Here is a 20,872-nt window from a genome sequence, read left to right on the forward strand (position 1 = left end):
CTATTTAGCAGATCGCGATCTAAGTCAAGGAAAAAACCATCAGCCGCTGAAACTTTCATGTCAGACGAAATGAGAAATCTTGTATTACGGAAATATCCATTACAACCCTCTCCATAATTTGAATTAGTAACTTTTCTAAGGCACAAAAAATATTTTCGAATTATTATTGCTCGTAGCTTAGGTTTCCTCGCGGTTTGTACTGTTTTCAAAGTGGAGCTAAAACGTTTGACGTATTAAAGTTGATTTTTGCTATAAACTTTTAATTTCATTTAAAAGTCTAGTTTCGAATTATAATTATTGGCTCGTAGTCAGTAAGGAAAGGAAAAAGAAATTTTTTCGTATACTGTTTTTCTTTGTTTTGGTTTGTTAATTATTAATAATGTCTAACTATTACAACGAAGCATTTAGTCCCTTCTCTGCCCATATATATGTATTCAACTTTTATCCTATCGCGAGCAAGTGAACTATCTGTGATAATAAGGTCTTTGTATTACTAGTATTTATATGAATTTTGATCACAGTGACAGAGAGCAAGAAATATTTATTCCATAAACACGATATTATCACCAGCTATTTATTCCACTCTCAGAATTCCTCAACAAACTGGTTTACAAATACAGTGTTGAAAAGTACAAGTGTTTTTGTTTTTTTTTCTAATCATGCTACCCAGGGAAGTTCATTGTCATCCTCATGTGCTTAGGATAATAAATAACTGTAAATTTTCAGAGGATAAATTGTTCTTCTTTTAATTTTAAAATCCTTTCGTTCCATTCTTGTTTCTTCTTCTTTCATATTGCCTTTCATTTGGCCAATGCCTTTACGCAGGGGTCAGCTTTTAACTTAATAAACAATGGAAATATTGTATGTACAGTTACACATCATGAAGAGACTAATAAAGCAACCGTACTATAGTCGCCTTCACTCTTAGTTTACAAAGATCACGAATAAATCCGTCGGTTTAGAGTCCAATGCACTAAAATATTTTGAGGAAAGTGGTGAAACAAATGTATTTAAAATGTCCCTTACCTACTGTCCCGTGAAAAATAGTTATATGATAAATAATAAAGAAGTTCATGTATGACTTGCACAACGATTTTACTTTACAAGAATTTGGTGTACTGCCTCTTCCAGAACAAAGTCTAAATCAAGTTCTTCTTTTCATCACTTCCACGCGGAGACAACCTTTTATCATGCTCGGCGTGGTAGGCTTGTCTCTATGGCAACATCATAGGATTGCTTTTGGAGATGTAATAGTGATTGTATCCCTCTATTTGCCTCATATTGTCAATTTCATCTCGTCCTGTCTCGTTATTAAGCTGACATTCGCCTGTCACCTTGTTGTGGTTAAATGATTTACATTGTCCATTCGCCATGCTTGCACAATATTTCATGCACTGCAGTGAGCTTTCTACAGACTTCTCAGACCACATCACGTGACCAATAACAGTATGATTAGCTTTTGATGACGTATACATGACGTTACTAAGTTGATCAAGAAATTCTGCAAGAAGAAGAAACAAAATTGCCATGTTTCTTTTTTTTTTCTTTTTTTTTTTTTTTCCATCCCGAATAAATTCCCATATCCACCGCCGTTGCTGTTAAATACCACTGGAAAGTACTTGCTTTAATCAATATCAGTTTGCTATTTCTTTAGCCATATTCTGGGGTCAGTATTGGAGGAATTCATGATCAATCATCACCTTGCATACGGCGACTGCTCCCAAAGTACGAGCGGCAGTCAAAACTGAGCTGTCCTAAGGACACGTTAATAGCCTTGTTTTCGCAGCTAACAAAAATAAAGACAATGCTAAATTTGCTTTGGCCCCTTCTAATACTTAACTCGAGAATTCTGGCTTAAATTTGACACAGAACAACATATTTTGTTCAAAATAACAGATCTATTATCTCCTGGCGACACTCAACGAACTACAAGTACTAGTGAGTCGCCGAACGCGGACGACCCATTTTTTGGCGCTAAATTAAAAGATTGGAGATATAAAATGTTTTATATTTTTCACATTTTATGATCTAATACGGTTTCTGAAGTTATAAATCCCTTTTCGTGAATATTCAATGCCATCTCCAATGAAACAGGTTACCATGCTTCATTGCCTTTCCGTACAATGATATGAGGACAGTACATTTTTCCCGCCTTCTGAATCTTAATTTGTCCACTAAAATTTCACGCGCGCCAGCCGTACGCAGGGCATGGTCTCAGCCTGCCATATAACATTGCTGTGTGAACCTACCTACTGTGTTCATTGTGAAGCAGTATTGCCCAGGTATCATAGGGTGAACTTCCTTTAGCTTGTAAACAAAGAAGTCAGAACATTTCTTAATTTGTACTGGTAATGAGTAATAACAACAATCTTTAAGAAAATTGAAACAAACTTGGCGTTGAACGATCCCAGCCTCACGCGACGAAATTTGGCCGTTCAACCAACCAGGAGCGTGGACACCACAGCTTTCTTTCAACACACAAGAACTTGGCATAGTAGCTCCTTTATCAGCCCTGAACCATTTTCCTTCGTGGTAGTTTACGTGCAACACACTCCAGCGCTTCCATATGCTGTCGGATTTGTAATCCCCTTTGAACGAGGAGCAAAGGAAATTCTGATCTGAAATCAAAATTAGGACAAACAAATTTTCAGAACCGCAGTAACCGCAAAGAATACATTAGAACTATATTTGTATATTCCGAGTAAAATTTATGGTGAAATTAACTTCTCGAATGCAATTGTCAAACTCATCGTCTACGGCTACACAATGTAATAGTATTGTAAGAAAAAAACTATGTTTTTGATGATTATTGAGACTAGATTTATAACAACTCATCTCCTCTTTTTATATCATCAAAAGAAAGCTTTCAGACTGACCTTCTACTTTTAACGTGATATTGTATGATGCCTGGATCTTTCCTGTGCTGTTTATAATATCGCAAGTGTAAATTCCTTCATCAGATTGCTGAGCAATGCTGGTGCGCAGGCTCGTGCCATAACCAGCGGTCTTCGTCTGCAGTGCAGCGCCATCTTTTCTCCAGCGTACTGTTTTACCTTCCAAAGCGTGGCATCTCATTTCTACTGTTTCACCGAGATAACCAGTTTGATTTGAATCAGATCGTCCTGTGACCGTTTGAAAAAGTAAGGAAAATGCACTCAGCGTTAATGATCGCCTAACAGGGATTATAAACTAGTTAGGTGTTCCAAACTCCACACAATCAACCTTGCATTAAAACTATTTGTCTTCCGTTATTTCCTTTTCTTTCTGTCTTAAACACTTTATTTTTTAATCACAATTGTAAATTATTTCATTAATGCTATTTATCATCTTCTATATGTAATTTGTATATATTTATATGTAGTATATTTTTTTCTGTCACCTCTGTAAAATTGATGTTTGTGAAAGTTTAAATTAAAAATGAATTGAATTGAATTGAAGTTTAACTTTTCTCTCTTGTTCCCTCTTTATAAATTCTGTTCTGTCAAAGAAATTTTTATCAAAGTTTCCGATGAAACATAAGAGAAATTCCGTGCCCCCCAAATTAATCCAAAGATTTTTCTTGTTTATTTGAAATACATGATATTCTTTTTTTCCTCCAAACCTTTGGAAGAACTTCGTTAAGTATTTTCTCCTGAAAAGTAGATGAGCAAAGTATCAAATTCACTTGATTCAAAGAGTTAACGTCAGAAAGTATTCGAAAGAATACACTCACCCACTGTAAAACACGACTGTTTGGCTTCCTCAATCTCGAGTTCAGTTAAAACTCTGTCATAAAGCTGTACGCACGAAATTCTCCCCTTATATTTTTCAGCTTGCTCTGGTACGGCTCCCATAATGACACTTTGTTGAGTTGCCAGCTCAGAAGGCGAATCAATGACTTTCTTGTTGTAAATACTCCCATTGATCCATAAAATGCACTCTCCATTGACGTAGTTGTAAGACGCGCCAACAAAATGCCACGTTTTAGGTTCAAGAATGCCACTAGTTAGAGTTTTCAAATGAGAAAAGTTCGAGCTTCGTAAAATTGCGCGGAAACGGCCATCTTCAGTGAGTATAAATCGAATGCCGTTTTCTGCGGGACCATCATAACAGAAGATCGGACCTTCACTTGTTTGTTCGTGGTATATCCAAGCTAAGAGCGTCATTGAGTATCTGGTGTCAAGACCTCCTTTGTTTGGGAAATGAAGGAAGCTGCCTAAATTTCCGGAGTACTGGTACGAACCTCCCATACTACCGTCGGGGCCTGGCGCTAGTTCAACACCAGACGCATTCCCTTGGAGATTGTGGCTGTGGCTGGTGTCTGTTGTTTCGTATTGTCCGTTCAGAGGAAAAAATGCCACAGGATTCAGTGGAACTGAAAAAGCATTTGCGCTGGTTAGTATAATGTACATCTGTACGCTAGTTGTGAATTTGATCAATTAGATTTATCTCTCGTCAGTGAGTAGTCCATCACCTTTTACAGCAGAGTATACGTTTTTTAGATTTCCCTTTAATTCACCAGAACTATGAAATATTCCCGGACAGAGAGACGCTCCGCGAGGGAGACCGAATTTCCCCCTAAAACTAGTACTATGCACAGCAACCCAAAGCAGGGCTCGTCTCTGTGACTTAACTTCTGTTAAATTCTCACTGATTTTCAGCAGCCACCTATCTAAAAACGAACACAGGTTTCTGTTGAACTACTCATACGTCATCGGTAAATGTTAAGCACTTAATGACTGGCCCCAAGAGAAAATGTGTGTTTTGTTTCCCCGAGGCACACAATGTTCCCCTCGGGGAACATTGAGGTCGAGGGAAAACAAAACTCACTGTTTCACGAGGGACCAGTTATTAAGTGTTTTGTTATACCGCCTAACTCAAAAATGAAAAAAAATAAAAATAAAAATAAAAAAACTGCGAAGAAATCGTTTGCTTGACGCCGGCTGGTTCACAAATGTGCAGCGGTTTCAAGGAGCACGATCTGATCATGTGCGAGTCGAAAGGTCAAGTTTCTGTTTCCGTAGGGAGTTAGTGAGTTTTGACCCACGACGCGTGACACGAATTTCCTCAATCGGAAAACGAATTTGAGTTAAGAGGTATAACAAAGAGGTTTATTCACTTCCAATATCAGACCTCTTTCGAGTAGTGGAAAATTGAACGCCAAGAATGACGTCTGTTTAACTGGCTATAAATGATTTCAAACAAACCTTTTTTAAAACAGAGTCCTTTGACAGCGTGTACTTCTCTCTCCGTCAAAGCCTTGTTGTACACTTGCATACAAGATATTCTTCCTTTGAGAAATCTGTTATCTCCAGTCACCACGCCCATTCTGACAGCCCCAGAAGTGTTCAGTTCATGTGTACCTATATTCATATTCTGCTCTTCATACACTTTGCCTTCGATCCAAAGCCTTGCAAAGCCGGTAACAAAATCATAGGACGCACCAACAAAATTCCACGTATCTCGATTTAAACTGCCGCCATGCAGCATCCTGATGTCGCTTCCCGATCTTCCAAATTGGCAAAACAAATAACCTCCGACAATCCAGAGATGGACGCCATAGTAATCAACTCCATAGTGAAAGATGGGACCATCAGTATTCTCCAGAAAAACCCAGGCTAAAAGAGTTATGGAGTACCTTATGTCCAATCCCCCGTTGTTTGGGAACTCAATATAGCTAGCGGAGCTTCCGGAGAACTGGTACGAGCCATTTGGTTGACCAAAGGGGCCTGGGGCGAGCTGTACGTTATAGGGGACGCCTAGAGGATTTTGATTGGAACTCAGGTCTCGTGTGCCAAATTGACCGTTTAGAGGATACACGGCAGTTGGAACTGGCGTGTCTAGGGAAAAAACAGAAAATTAAATAATAGGAAAGGGTGAATTGCAAATTAGTAGATTTAACAAATTTTTGCCACTTTTTCTACTTTACCTGGAATACAGCCATAAAAATCCACCCTCATTGAAATGTGATGGTGCCACGTGACAGCCAGAAGTCGAACATACCGAGCAACGATTGGCGGGTTGAACTCGTGGCTCACTACAGTACTCCGATCTGAGTTGCCATTGAACACCTGTTGAAGCCACAAGGTGCGGAAGTTTAAGTTCATAATTGCTAATCGGACACTATCTTGAGCAGCACTTCAAAGCTTGCTAAAGTAACGACATTTTACATTGGTTGAAACTTAGTTAGGTTAAAAATTACTATACTAGTCTATTAAAGTGCAAAATAGGTGTTAACCTGCATGAGGTTTTGAACTCAACTTCTCAAACTCATTAATAATTCATCAAATTAAAACTTAGAAAATCACAACCTTGAAGGAGTTTTGGATACCCGGTCTTAATAAGCTTTTGATGGTTTTTCTTCTCCGTTTGCTCCTTAGTTTTTGTTTCAATTGAGAAGACATATCAAACACTCGAGACAGTGCTTCATCGGCTATCCAAACAGCTCGAATTTCGCGCCAAAAATACTCCGCTGCGCGTCGTATGGTTAACTCTCTTCTCGGTGTTTGGATGTCCCGATGATACACGGTCTCTCGTGTTTGGTATATTACTTGAAAAAGTTGAATATACTTTGTTTTAAATTATACTTTGTGATTAGGGAAAATCGCAAAGAGTTAAATATAAATCACCTACTCCCTTCATCTTGGTGTTCTTGGCGGATCTTGTGAATAATTGGAACTTCTTGGTCAGAGTTTTAGAACCGTTTTGATTAGTAATGCAACAGAGTAGTTGTGAAAGGGCTGATGTCAACTAACAGGACAGATTCCAGTTGATGTGGATGGCAATGTATTTTGTTTAACCTAAAGCAGGCAGTTCTCCTGTTACGAGTCCCTCCTGGGTATTGTTTTCTGATAGCAAGGCTCACTACTGTTTGTTATCACTCACGCTACATCCTATCCTATAATCATGCACTGTGTAAACAGTAGCCTGTGTCACAGTTGTGACACAGGCTATACAAACATTAGAAGAACACTGAATCGTATGGCTTGTGGGTAAAACTACCCACCGTTTGATTTTTATTTGTTCGATACTGATAAAACAGTAGGCCATCAGAGCTGTAGTTAAGCATGTAACTAGTGACCCACTGGGTATAACCCGGTGATTGTCTTCCTTGTGTCGCCACCCGTCTAATCTCCACTCGTTGACCAAATTTCACTTGAAGCCACTGATTCTGATCGTTAGTTAATGAAGACCAACCTCCGTGGTGGGAAGAAGTATCGTGCAAGTGTAATCTGCAAGAGATATTCACAAGACCATCAGAGGGGTTGTGGAACTGTTTCAGTTTATGCACAAATTAAACCGTTTCGTTATCTACCATGACTTTATAATTGACTCAAAGCATCACTAGTGCTGATTTATGCAGCCACAAATAGTGCAACAAATTAAGTAGCACTGACACAAAAAAAGAAAACAACAAAACAAGCAAAAGTTGCCGGGTCATAAGGTTATGTTTTATTAACATTAGCACATTATTTTCCAAACCTGGAAAACTGCGGCATATGATGAGAAGAGGAATAAACTGAGGAAGCCGTGATATCAGAGTTTGGTATTTTCCTAGTTTCCATTCCAAGACTTTCCATGCACACGGGGCCTGGGATAGGAGTAAAACCTGTTAAAGGGAACAACAAGAAATAGCAAAGGATAATTCAAACACTTAATGGTTTAATTAATCTGAGATTTAATATAGAACGGAGGATAAGCTGGAAACACCTGCGAATAGTTCAAGCAAGGTCCCTTTGAATGTTGAGTAAACGATTGGAAATTTTGGAATGATAATCTTCAGGAAAATATGCAAATTCACTAAAAGTAGTCGCAAATATTTGGGATAAAGCAGAAACTTTCGGAGAAAGCTCGGATACTGATTAAAAATGGTTGTTTGATCTAGTGATTGATTTAATTAGCCAGGTTAACTTAAGGTTTAAATCGTCGCGTACTTTTATACCTAATCGTACCTTTTTGGCAGGCTTCGGTGGCATATCATGCCAGTTTGGTCGAGCCATGCTTCGTATTTTGTCGAAACGTGGTCTCCCCAAAATACCCATGGCTAGACCAAACAAACCTGATATGGCGCCGAAGCGTACCAAACAAGGTACGATTAGGTATTTACTTTACCTAGATTCGGCCTTGTAGCCATATCAGGTCAGTGACTTGATATCGCAGGATATCAGGACAGTAGACATGGCTTCTGATTAATGGCTAATTGCGAATTTGAGTACGGTTATGAGAGAAAACACACAGACAGCAGGAATCAGAAATGACTGTAATAATTATAAAAAGGTTCTCGATCGTTGTAGGGCAGGCCACTAAATTAATTTAATAAATTATGACATTAAAAAGATTAGCAACGACTAAATTTAACTAATTATCAAGTTTTGTTTTTGTTAAACCGGCATTCAGAATCACAACCAGCGTCTGGGTAACAGTGTGAAAGTTTTGCAGAAGTTACTCAGATGTCGTTTTGGCGGCTACCAGGCGTGAAGAAATATTCCATGAGCTGTACACATTTAATTAGAGAAAGATTAGCTAATAAATTTCTATTCAACACTGACTTACCTTCCTTGCAGCCATAAAGCTCTAGCCTCAAAGAAATATGCCAATACCATGTTAGAGGGAGAATTCTTACCAAGCGAGCGTAGACAGGGGTTGTGAAGGTGTTAGAAACTAGCGTATTTCTGTCAGAATTTCCCACAAATTCCTGCGTTATTAATCAAACATTCATGAAATTATAAAATGCTGTAAAATTCCGTTGTCTTCCTTGGCGAGCTTATTTGACGGGCAAGAATGGGAGAAGACCCTTATCGACGAAAACGTCTTAGGGATGTTGCATCTGAAAAATTCAGGCTGTGACCAAGAACACTGTAAACTCTCTAAACGTAACAACATGACACGAAAAGCAAGTGCTACGGTAGTTAAATTAACACTGCAGGAAGTTCTACCTGTATTCTCTTACGATTAAAACACAAAAAATACAAAAACCCAGCTCCGACTGGAGAAGTATAATCAAAAGTTAATTTTTTTTCAAAAAGGTAAAGTATTAGTCCATCGGCCTATATTCGTGGGGGGTGGGGTAAGGTGGGTATGGAAGAGGAAAGGAAAGTGAAGTGAAGCGAAACCTTGATTTAGACTCAACTCCAAACTAAATGAAGATTCTCTTAAAAAATAGATGTCAAAAATTAGTTTAGAATTAGAATCAGTCATATAGAAAAAAAAAAAGAAAAAAAAAAGAACTACCGCGTTATATGGATATAATGCGGTAACTGAGATACTACGCACGCTCTCATTGGTCGATAGCTGTGTTTAGTACATAAACACGATTGAGAAATTTTAGATTCGTGTGTATTTTTGGGAAATATTTTATAAAAGCAATAGAGTACTTTTTCCGTGTTCACATAGCCTCATCTAAAAGCCAAGGGAATTGGAAGAACTACGAAAGTACTCAAACCAGAGACGCAGTCAAGAGTTTGCATAACTTTCGAGAGTTCTCCCAGCCCCCCAAGCTTTTAGATGAGACTATGTAAACACGGAAAAAGTCCTCGATCTATTGCTATAACTTTTTCTAGAAATAATGGTACCTGATCTATGGGTTGACAATAGCCATCTAGTTTTTGACTGTAACAGATCTTGTATGACGTCACCCATTGATCCTCGTCCTGCCTCCCTTGTGTAGTGATTGCTGTCACTTTTGTAATCCTCCTTAAGTTAATCTATTAGTATAAAGACAGATAGAATTCAAATTATTTTCAACGATGTAAATTGTTGTTATTTGTAAGACACATTCCAAATAAATCGCGATGGTTTCCTCTCGCGGCTCTGTATTTATTTACACTGTACCATCAGGAAATGTCATACTGGAGCGAGTTAGGCCTTGACGCAAATATCATGTAAAATCGCCCAAATATATATCTTCCGAAGATTCTCAAAAAAACAATCTTAAGAGGCTCACGGTCTCTGTAAAAACCGACCACAGATTTTACTTCGAAAATTCGATATTTCTCATAAGCTGGGATTTCGAAGCCCTTACCTAGTCAATCACTAAAATGAGTTTTACTTGATTAAAAATTCTAATTAAAATTTCTAGGATTGATTGAAGTTCGGTCCGTTCGACACAAGTTGCATGCCTGCCGAAACTGGAAAAATAGCACATATCATGTGCAGGCGCTCTAAAAAAAATAACATTCGTTCAAAAGTCCTAATTCTTTTTTGTAACTATAGATATATCATAGCAGTTTGTTTAGCCATATTGCAATTATAATTCAATGTTGTTCCTTCAACGGTTAAAAGAAGATTTTCTACCCTTAAATCGAGTTTTGAACCAAACGCGAAAATAGCTCTACTTTAAAGGCACGTTTTAAAAATGTGGCACCTGTTTGAATCTGCTGAACTACATGAATAGAAAGTATAAATGTACCTTAATTTACAACAATAATAAAATTTGTCTGCCCACTGGGTTTTCAAAACTAACGACCGCTTAAAGGAAATTTTGAAAATATTCCAGCGAGTAACTAACACATTCGCCTTCGTAAAGTGCTCCGATAAATTCACGTAAATCTCTTACCTGGCTTCAAAATTAAAGTTTTGGTCCTTTGTAGCGATCCTTGAAAGCTAGGTAGCATTAAAACTGCCAGTTCTTCCTTCCAGCCGAAGGTTTGTATATTAAGTACATTTATACGTTCCTCATCCGTGTGGAGCGTGACGATCAAATACTTGGATGTTCTTTGTATTACTGACCATTGTTTTCCTCGAAGCCGGTTTAATCATGTAGAGTCCTCTTGAAAGGTGTGAAGAAGCACTCTTTTGGACAACTCTCGGCACACATACATGTATGAACAGTAAACGGTGATACGGGGAGCCAAGCAAGGATTGATAAATGCAACGGCCATTTTGTGTTTACAACAGGTGTTTTAGTTCCCAATCTTCCCGTGAGTAATGATACTCACGGGAAGATTGGGAACTAAAACACCTGTTGTAAACACAAAATGGCCGTTGCATTTATCAATCCTTGCTTGGCTCCCCGTATCACCGTTTACTGTTCATACATGTATGTGTGCCGAGAGTTGTCCAAAAGAGTTCTTCTACACACCTTTCAAGAGGACTCTACATGATTAAAACGGCTTCGAGGAAAACAATGGTCAGTAATACAAAGAACATCCAAGTATTTGATCGTCACGCTCCACACGGATGAGGAACGTATGAATGTACTTTATATACAAACCTTCAGCTGGAAGGAAGAGCTCGCAGTTTTAATGCTACCTAGCTTTCAAGGATCGCTACAAAGGACCAAAACTTTAATCTTGCAGCCAGGTAAGAGATTTACGTGAATTTAACGGAGCACTTTACGATGGCGAGAGTGTGATAGTTACTCGCTGAAATATTTTCAAAATTTCCTGAACTTTAAAGGAGTAGGTCACTCCAAAAACCGTGTATTTTTTTTCCATCCCCAATAAAAAGTTCTCATTGAGTTGAGTTACTCACCGTTGTTTTAGCTTCTGAAGTGGATGCGATCCCAATGAAAAAGAAGTGAAAAGTTCGACACCGGGAGCCGCCATTTTGAAAGGATCTTGAAGGCCAGGCCGCATATCCGTGACATCATTCCGCCCGAATTGGCGCAAAGCTCAAAGGCTAAAGCTCTTCTTTTCTGTTCTAAATTCAGTTGTGAGCTAAAAAAATTCGGCCCGGGCTGTAAAACCGGAACCGAAAAGAATAGGGAAAGAGGAGTGACTTTCCTTAACTTGCCTTAAAAAAAAAAAAAAAAATTGCCAAAGAAGTGGTTCGAACAGCTACGTCGGGATGAGAGATTTGTGCCAAAAAAACTCGAAAATGTGTATGTGTGCAAAGAGCATTTCACAGACGACTGTTTCAAAACTCAATACCGATTTGAGTTTGTGGCTGGAAACACAAGAAGGAGGTCATTGAAGAAAAATGCTTTCCGACAATTTTTCAATGGAAGGCCCTTGTAAAGGCACGTATTGCAAGCGAACGGCGCATCGCAAGGAACGAAAAGAGGTAGCTATCAGTTATACTTTTCATTTTTTAAAATATTTTTGCCCGGCAGAACTGTCGTTGACTTGATTGGGTAAATATTATTTCTGCGCAAGAAATTGAAGCTCCTCGCTGGACTGCAGGGCTCGAATTTCAAGAAAAAACCTTGGGGCCAGCTGGCCCCTAAGTTTTCAGGTTTGGTCGCCAGCACAAGTATTTTAGTCGCCAAAAATTTTCGACCCCTCAGGCAATATATTTTCACGAAAAAGACGCTAAAACGGCGTGAATCACGGGTCAGTTTCATGTATAATCAGTTTGCCGCTTTTTTTTCCATAATAACAGGGAAAATGGCTGAATGAAATTCTGTTCATCATTTACCAGTCTTACCAGTATTTATAAAAAAAAAAAAGCTTCTATGTTACAAGCTTTAATTCATTATATTTCGTAGTCTGGTGCTAGGGTTTTCGTGTTTTCGTGTTCATTGATGCATAGCGACTGCATGCGTTTTTTGGAAGTGATTTATTAAATTTCTTAGGGCACCGTGGGAACTTCAAATGCCCTGCAGATTTCTTTAAAATTACAAGTCAGACTAACCAGGTACGGTTTTCTTTTATCGAAAAAGTATTTTTTTCGCTTTATAAATCTCTTGTGTGGGCTAAAATCAGAGCGTGTTTAATAATCGGCCTTGACAGCTAAGGATGAGTTAAAATACTTACAAATTTTTAAATGCTGTCTAATTTGATTTGGAATACATCGGAAGAAGTAGTTAACTGTACATCAGTCCTATCTACATATCGACAATTACCGATAACAACTCCTGCTATAGCCAAATCCGATATCCGCATGTGAATAATATTTTGTCTGAAATGTGTTGCAATTTGTTGTCAATTTTATCAACACGATTCATTATTAATTAAGGATAGTGTTTTTGCATTCACATCATTTTTTGGAATTACAGTTGCTAATGAAAGCAAATCTACGGTAAAAATGAAGCTTTTATTTTACTGCATACTTTGTCAAGTAACGAGGCGAGTAAACACGACACATGCGATACAGTAAACACACTAGCAGAGTGAATTTTCCTTCATCAGCTAATGTTTACGCATGTAAAAGTTCCATGTACTTTTTCCTTCTATCCAAAATCTATTACATATGCTTAGCTTTCCAACAATACAAATTACAATTCTCACAAAAAATCTTACGTAATGATAAGGAATGTCGTCAATTTCACATTTCACCTCAAAGACGTCGATTTCACTTCGCATCTTGCATGTAAAGTCACTCCGTATTTCACAAGAGTCCACGTTGTCCATAAGTGTAAAGAAACCTGGCAAACACTTACGAGCAAGGGCAAAAAGTATCCAAATTTTATAAGTAAAAACACAGACTTGTGAGGTGGAAAGCATTCGCCCGATTTAAACACGCCATTGAAAACTCGTCAGCTTCTGTGATACGGTACCAGAACTCCCATTATACTGGGGATTTAAACCACCAATTCAATTCTGAGAGCAATGTACAGTTAAAAATAAACTTCCTCTTCTGCTAACTGCGTCCATTGCAATTGTACTGCAAAATGTACCTTCCATCTTGGTGACCTACTCCGGCTGTTCTCGGCAACAAACACATTCTCTTTGCGTCAGCATGGTTGCACATCTCTCACAAGTACACCACAGAGCATTTTCCAACCAATCGTTCCATTCAACTTGATTATCATCACCCCCGCAATCACTAGCACGTTCTAGCTTCAAGCGCTGCCATACTAAAGCTCAAACGAACAAACACATTCTCGGACGGAATGATGTCACGGATATGCGGCCTGGCCTTCAAGATCCTTTCAAAATGGCGGGTCCCGGTGTCGAATTTTTTACTTCTTTTTCACTAGGATCACATCCACTTCAGAAGCTAAAACAATGGTGAGTAACTCAACTCAATGAGAACTTTTCTTTGGTGATGGAAAAAAATACACGGTTTTTGGAGTGACCTACTCCCTTAAGCGGTCGTTAGTTTTGAAAACCCAGTGGGCAGACAAATTTTTTTATTGTTTAAAATTAAGGTACATTTATACTTTCTATTCACGTAGTTCAGCAGATTCAAACAGGTGCCACGTTTTTGAAACGTGGCTTCAAAGTAGAGCTATTTTCGCGTTTGGTTCAAAACTCGATTTAACGGGTAGAAAATCTTCTTTTAACCGTTGAAGGAACAACATTGAATTATAACTGCAATATGGCTAAACAAACTGCTATGATATATCTATAGTTGAAAAGCAGAATTATGACTTTTGAGCGAATGTTATTTTTTTAGAGCGCCGGCGATATGTGCTATTTTTCCAGTTTCGGCAGGCATGCAACTTGTATCGAACGGACCGAACTTCAATCAATCCTAGAAAACTTCGATTAGAATTTTTAATCAAGTAAAACTCATTTTAGTGATTGACTAGGTAAGGGCTTTGAAATCCCAGCTTATGAGAAATATCGAATTTTCGAAGTAAAATCAGTGGTCGGTTTTTACAGAGACAGCCTCTTAATAACCTGAAAATTACTCTAAATTCATTTTTATCTTTTGTTTTAAAACAAACATCTTAAACCAATTGGGGCCAACATTCTCGCTTGCGGAAGCTGACTAACTATGAAAAACAGTTCTTCATCATTTATGCGGAAATAGAGATACTAAAAAATATCCTAAGATATTTCAAAACAACACTGCTTAGCGACGCCATTTTGAAACATGGCTGTTGTGGAATACGTGGGTGCTTTCAATTCCACCAAAAATTCCGAAACCTTTGACAAGGGGACAAATGGTACGAAAATTTCCTGGGAAAGTTCCCAGAAAATCCGGAAATTGTTGAATTTCCGAAAACCGAACCACTCAAATGCAACCGAAAATTGCGGGAGGAACTGCATGGATTAAATGGAACAGAAAGTTCGGGTAAGAAATATACTTCGCGAAATTTTCTTTTTCCCGAAAAATCCACAAAATTTTGTTCCATTTCCGGGAATTCACACCAGAAATTTTCGTCCAAATGAAAGCGCTCCATTCAGTTCCAGTTGGGGAACCGCTAAATTGGATAGTACTTGAAATGAATTAAGGGAGAACGTTTCTTGAAAACCATGGAAAAACAAAAAGTTCAGAGAGAAAAAGCTTTGATTGTCCCCAAATTTCCTCAGGTATTTTAAATATATGGGAAAATTCTAGATATTTCAGAAAACACCCGGATATTTGTGTCTAGGCCTATACGACAGCCGGCTATATTGACGTCATCCTGGCTTAACCTGGCAGTGTTATTCTTTGAAAAGTGTCAAGAGCGATTTGAATGATTTATAACCAAGGCCCAGTCCACACTATACCTAAGGAAATTGAAAACGGAGGTTTCACTCTGAAAACGCATCAAATCCAGCGTAGTGTTGTCGATACGCACCCAACAGTACACAAAATTTATACCTGCATCCATTCTCCGGGTAGAGCGACCTTCGCAGCCCAGCCACCTATGTAATCTCCCGACTTGACGTTATTCAGTCTGCCAAGGCTTGGAGCATGATTGAAGTCCCAGATTGAAGAGGCCGTCATGTCTGAGTCTTGAACAGAGTTATCTTCTACACCCAGGGGTAAATCGCACTGTCCTGGAAAGAGTATCTCTAAGTATCTCTCACTCTTTAATTAGTTCTCGCTCTTTAATTAGTATTAGTATAAGGTCCTCTTTTCCCATTTCATTCTCGATTATTACTGTTAACTCGCTCTATTGTCTTACATCAACCAAGTTAATTCGCTTCGCTACTTAGTTTCTACATTATGTGTTATGTGTAATATTTCGGCTTAATTTTGTTTATCTACTCGAATTTCTTTAATTTCATTTTTTCTCTCTCTCTTATTCACTCCTTTAACTACCTAGATAATACTATTAAAGTAATAGCAGTTCGTCCAGAATAACTTAATTTGTTAGCTGTGAGCTACTAAGGCTTGTAATTCAATTATATATTAATAAAGTTACTCAGTTACTTGTTACATGAGAATGACATGATAGAAAGTGATACATTCCATATAACATTCGAAAGCGTTGCTTATGTAACTAGTATTGACTATATAAACTGCAATGTTTTACAAGGATTTCCAACCCTGAGGAAAGCCGTAATTGAACATGTGTAAAATTACGATAATTTTACTGTGATGATATCGATAACGTAATGTTTGATATCAAATTTGTCAGTGTATGATCTAAAAATCTCCTGATCTTCCACGGAAGTCTTCTGTAATCTTTAGAAAATTTCGGAACTGTTTGGAAAGTGGTGGGACTGAAATCTTCGGAAAATCTTCAAAGACGTCGTCATTAGTAAATAATGCATGTTGCTTGTAGATATACAATTTCCCTCTTCGTGTTCAACTTCATATGGAGTTGAACTCTCGAAGAGAAATTCCATATGTATTATACTCTATATAGTTACCCACAGCAACACCCTTCTATAAATCAAGTAAGGAACAATTTCTACATGTATTACAGATGTGTAAGCCGTAATCACTGGAAACGTGAACTCGTGGAAATAATATTAGTTAAGATAAGATAAGAACCTTTATTTAAGTGTCAAATGTTTAATTTAGCCCTAGCTAGTGGACTAATTGGGGACAATATTAGAGTTGCGTCTACTTGTGTTCAAGGTACTAGGCTGAAATTAACACATAAGGACAGGTTTCAATTCTAAATCGAAATTTTGAGAAAGACTGATTCGGCTAACTTGTTCACAACCTTGCTGCTTCCCAATTCAAGTCATGTGATATTCAGTTGGGAGTTTACAATTGTTCGTTTTGCACATACTCTCAGTTACTATTCTGGCAATATGCACAATTATAACCTCCGAAATGAATCATTACGTGGTTTGAATAGGGTGGCACAAGGATGTAAACACGTTAGAAAGGGTCCAACAAAATATTTCAGAAATTTGGAAAAGGGGCAAGAGGTACGGAAATTTCCTTGAAATGTTCGAGGAAAATCCGATAATTATCAAATTTCTGAAATGTCAGCCTCTTACCGAAAATTCCGGAATGACGATCAAATGGAACAAAATTCTCGGTAAGACATTTTCTTTTGGAAATCTACGGGTACGTGTATCTCGTGAGGTTGTCCTCTTCTTCGGAAAATTGTGGAAAATACTACTCCATTCGCCATTGCATTTAAATTTCTGGAAATGCAAACCGAAATTTTTGGTCGAATGGAAAGCGCCCACAGAGATCGGTCCTTCGTTCAAAGTGTTGTTCCGCAGAGGACGCCTCAGAATTCGAAATGCGTCCAGTATTTAAAATGCACGAGCAAAGGTGACAACCGCACGCTTGATTGTATATATTGAATGGTTGTGATTAGATTTACAGCTTTGAGCAACGCACGATATTAGTAACGTTACTTAGTTGTGTAGTCCTCGGAAAAGGAAAAACCTGCAATCATGATTGTGCGTTCTTGCGGCAAGCTACACAAATTTTGGGAATTAATACGTATACACAAATGAGGTAAGCTTGGTGTACTCTATTTTGCGAATGACGGAAACGGAATCTCAAAACGACATTTCAAATTCAACATTGAAGGTTTCAAACTCTGGTTTTCACATGTTTATTCTCGTGGAAACTTAAAAACCTTTAGCAAGTAGATGTAGATCTAGATGTATTAATATTAAAATCGCAAAATTTGCTTCTGTCATGGTACGAAAGACGTTATGTTGAGACTATTATCTGGGCCCTTGCCCACTTGTAAAGGATTACAGTACTTCTAGGGAATGTGTGTGTCAAATGTCCCGTTCCCTTGGCACAAAGGCACTGGTCTCAAATCGGCATCATATTAATTTGCTTGTATTGAGATTTGCTTCTGTAATAGAATTACGTTCACCCACTTTGAAGTCCCCATTCCCCCCTATCCGATTGAAATACGTGGTCAATCGTCAATGGACCTTTTCATTTGGGGGAAGTGCATACTAATTTGCCCCCTGAGCATACCATAATAGCTGTTTTAAACAATAGAATCCAAAATGGCTGCCGTATCGCCAAAAAGGTCCATTATAAGTGGTTTTGAAATACCAGGTTCTCAAGCAGACAGATTTTCGTTTAACTTATGCTCAGGTTTAAGCGCACAACAAAGGCGACTTGTTTCTCTTTTCTTCGTGTCATTTCAGGCATCAAAAAATGAACTTTGATAGATCAACAACATTGAAGTGGACTCCTATTGTAAAGTCAATAAAGTAGAGCTGTGAACGTCTGTATCATGCAATTTTGGAAATTTGATATTCTCTCAGGAGAATGTTCTAGAAAAAAACAATTCTACTACAGAATGTTCTGTGGACATTTCAGAACAACGCTTCTAGAATTTCAACGCATGTCAAACAGAAAAGCGACAAGAATAAAGAGAATCAACCACGAAAAAATATAAATTTTGTCTTGATGTTCAGCTAAAATATGACAGACTGAAAAAAAAGTGTGTATCCGTCAGCTTGCTCTCTGACCTTATTATTAGACGCAACAAAACACAACTTGGAAGTGAAGACTTTAAGCAGGGATAATCGATTTTTGTCAGAAATCCGCCCAAAGTCATTGGCGACCATTACATAGCCGCTCTAGCAAGGAAAATAACTTACTCCAATTTTTAAGAGATGGAACTCCTCCATAAACTCTGACATTATTGGTATCTTCATTTTTTGATCTCCTAGGCAATCTTAACTCGTACTGTTTGCGTTCGTGAATTTACTCAGTTGCTATTCAATTCCTTTCATGTAATCCAACGAATTTTACTTCTTCAAAACGTTTCCATCCCTGAGTCGTAACAAATACATTTAAAAACTGCGAGAAATTTCGAAAACTTACCTTTCACTTCCCAAATACCGAAATGCTCCTAAAATGTGACGAAGATAAACAAAACAAAGGCATAAATCAAAGTACTCGAGAAAAGGTTTTAGGCTTTAACAAATTACATTTATAGGATGCAATGATGCAAACCTTTTGAAGCAGAAACAGCAATAGAACGTGAATGAATGGTTTCACTTTCATTGTTAGAGATTGCTAAAGTAGGTTGGATGTGACAAACTCCCTCCTCGAGTGATGAAACGAGTTGACTGATAATATTTATAAATTATGTATTGAACTTTGAAATAGTTTGCGTGGAATAAGAAATCATAAACATTGTTCGACTAAAGTCCAAGATGGAAAATGTCGAAAATTAATGAACGTTGGCAATGCTCAGTTCTTGGCTTGCCCTCCAGATTGACCTCGAGCGACGTATTATGGCATTCAATCTGGCTTCTGGCGTTTTCTAGAAGATTTTCTTTTAAATACCCTGCGTTTTACTGATAACATCAAGGACTTTCCCCATAAATTGAAAGCGTAGGGGTCCCACGGTGTTGCTTTGTTGCCAGGGTTTGCGTTCCCTTACAGGTTTTCTCTCCGTGAAAGTGATGCAAAACATATCAAATACTCTAACTGTAAAGATATGACTCGCACTATACTTTAAGGCTAGTTAAGTTATACCGTGGCATAAAACAGAAAATCGTTTCATAGGGCTTGGTTCCTTCAATTCCAATAAAGATTTTAGTCGCCAGAAAAACATACTGAATTATTGATAACAATATACTTAAGCGACGTAGGTCACTCACCTTGAAACTTAAGTCCATGTTGTAAATCTAGATACTGAGTTATGTTATAAAGGTGACCTATTTTAAGTGAATATATGAACGATCATATATTTGAACTGCGGAGAAAGATATGAAGACATGATTGATCATCGCAGTTATACACACAACTTAAGCAGTTGTGAAATTAAAGCCTGAAAAAAAATTTCAGGCCTTAACGGGATTCGAACCCATGACCTCCGGTATCGCAAAGGTCATAGGTTCGAATCCCGTTCAGGCCTGAATTTTTTTTCAGGCTTTAATTTCACAACTGCTTAAGTTGTGCTTATAACTGCGAACAAGTTGTATGTAATTATCTCACGCATACTTTAAACATTTGTTTAATTAAATAAACTTCTTTCAGATGCTCAGCATGACTTGCATATGAAATATTCTGACCGTTAAAATGTTTAATTGTTACGCTTGAATGCAGCGTAAGTGAAAACAACTTACAGGACAAGGTCAAGGTATTTTAAACAAATCCCAGTTAAAATGTGCTAAACTGAAAAACAACACCACTAGAACAAAATAAATTCTCAGATGTTCATGAAGTAAATTGACGTTATGAATGTGAGTGAATTACTAGCTATCAAAAAAAGGATTTCTGTTGATTTTGTCAGTGCTCGAATCCTATGAGTTATTACTACATAATAATTACGGATAATTCTGTACTATATATGTAATTGAAATTTAACAAAATAAAAATAAATATTTTACACATATACCAATTGGCCTGTAGTGCCAAGGCATGTGCTACTTTCGGTTGCATGTGGGGGAATCTTTGTTTATAACATTTGTCTCATTAGCGTAAGTGATTCAAATTCTGATCAAGCTAAACAAACATCAGTTCTGAATATTGAAAAGAGAAGCAAAATTAAATTCGAGTACGATATATGGAATATCTTTTGTTCAACGTGGGTTTAAAAATTCAAAATTTTACAAAGAATGTGTGAGCTCGTAGGCCCTTTTGCCACCCAGAAGTTTTGCACTTTTTGAAAGCCAATCTCTCATTGAACATTACATGGCCATTTGGAGATACTAAATCTCTCTTCTCGAGTTGAAAAAGTTTGTGTCTTCGGGCGGCCATGTAATATCCTCTATTTATTTCATTTTCCATTTTCAGTGGTAATACAATGCCTTTTTATGCTAAGTAACCACCAAACATTGTATGAATCATTTATTTAATTTGCTCCCTAAGTCGTTCAGTGAATCGTGGCAAGTTTCATCGTTCAAGGATGCTATTTATTTAATCTTTTAACATTCTTCGGTAAGCTCTGCCGAAA

At 37.7% G+C, this 20,872-nt stretch overlaps 1 protein-coding gene across 1 annotated transcript; it reads right to left on the reverse strand.

The window, feature by feature from the left end:
* Positions 1-638: 638 nt before the first annotated feature.
* Positions 639-18,972, reverse strand: LOC149117767 (uncharacterized). The gene is made up of 13 exons (XM_089285831.1): positions 18,922-18,972; positions 18,790-18,817; positions 15,397-15,575; positions 9,552-9,683; positions 8,533-8,674; positions 7,462-7,588; positions 6,986-7,211; positions 5,909-6,050; positions 5,187-5,819; positions 3,713-4,354; positions 2,877-3,122; positions 2,250-2,618; positions 639-1,501 (listed from the first exon to the last, which is right to left on the reverse strand). Exons 1-13 carry the CDS (start codon positions 18,970-18,972, stop codon positions 1,215-1,217), a joined length of 3,204 nt encoding a protein of 1,067 aa, XP_089141957.1. The 3' UTR covers positions 639-1,214.
* Positions 18,973-20,872: the final 1,900 nt, after the last annotated feature.

This window comes from Orbicella faveolata, unplaced genomic scaffold (genome assembly GCF_042242905.1).
Source record: "Orbicella faveolata isolate gen_17 unplaced genomic scaffold, um_ofav_v1 contig_1, whole genome shotgun sequence".
Lineage (NCBI taxonomy): Eukaryota > Metazoa > Cnidaria > Anthozoa > Scleractinia > Merulinidae > Orbicella > Orbicella faveolata.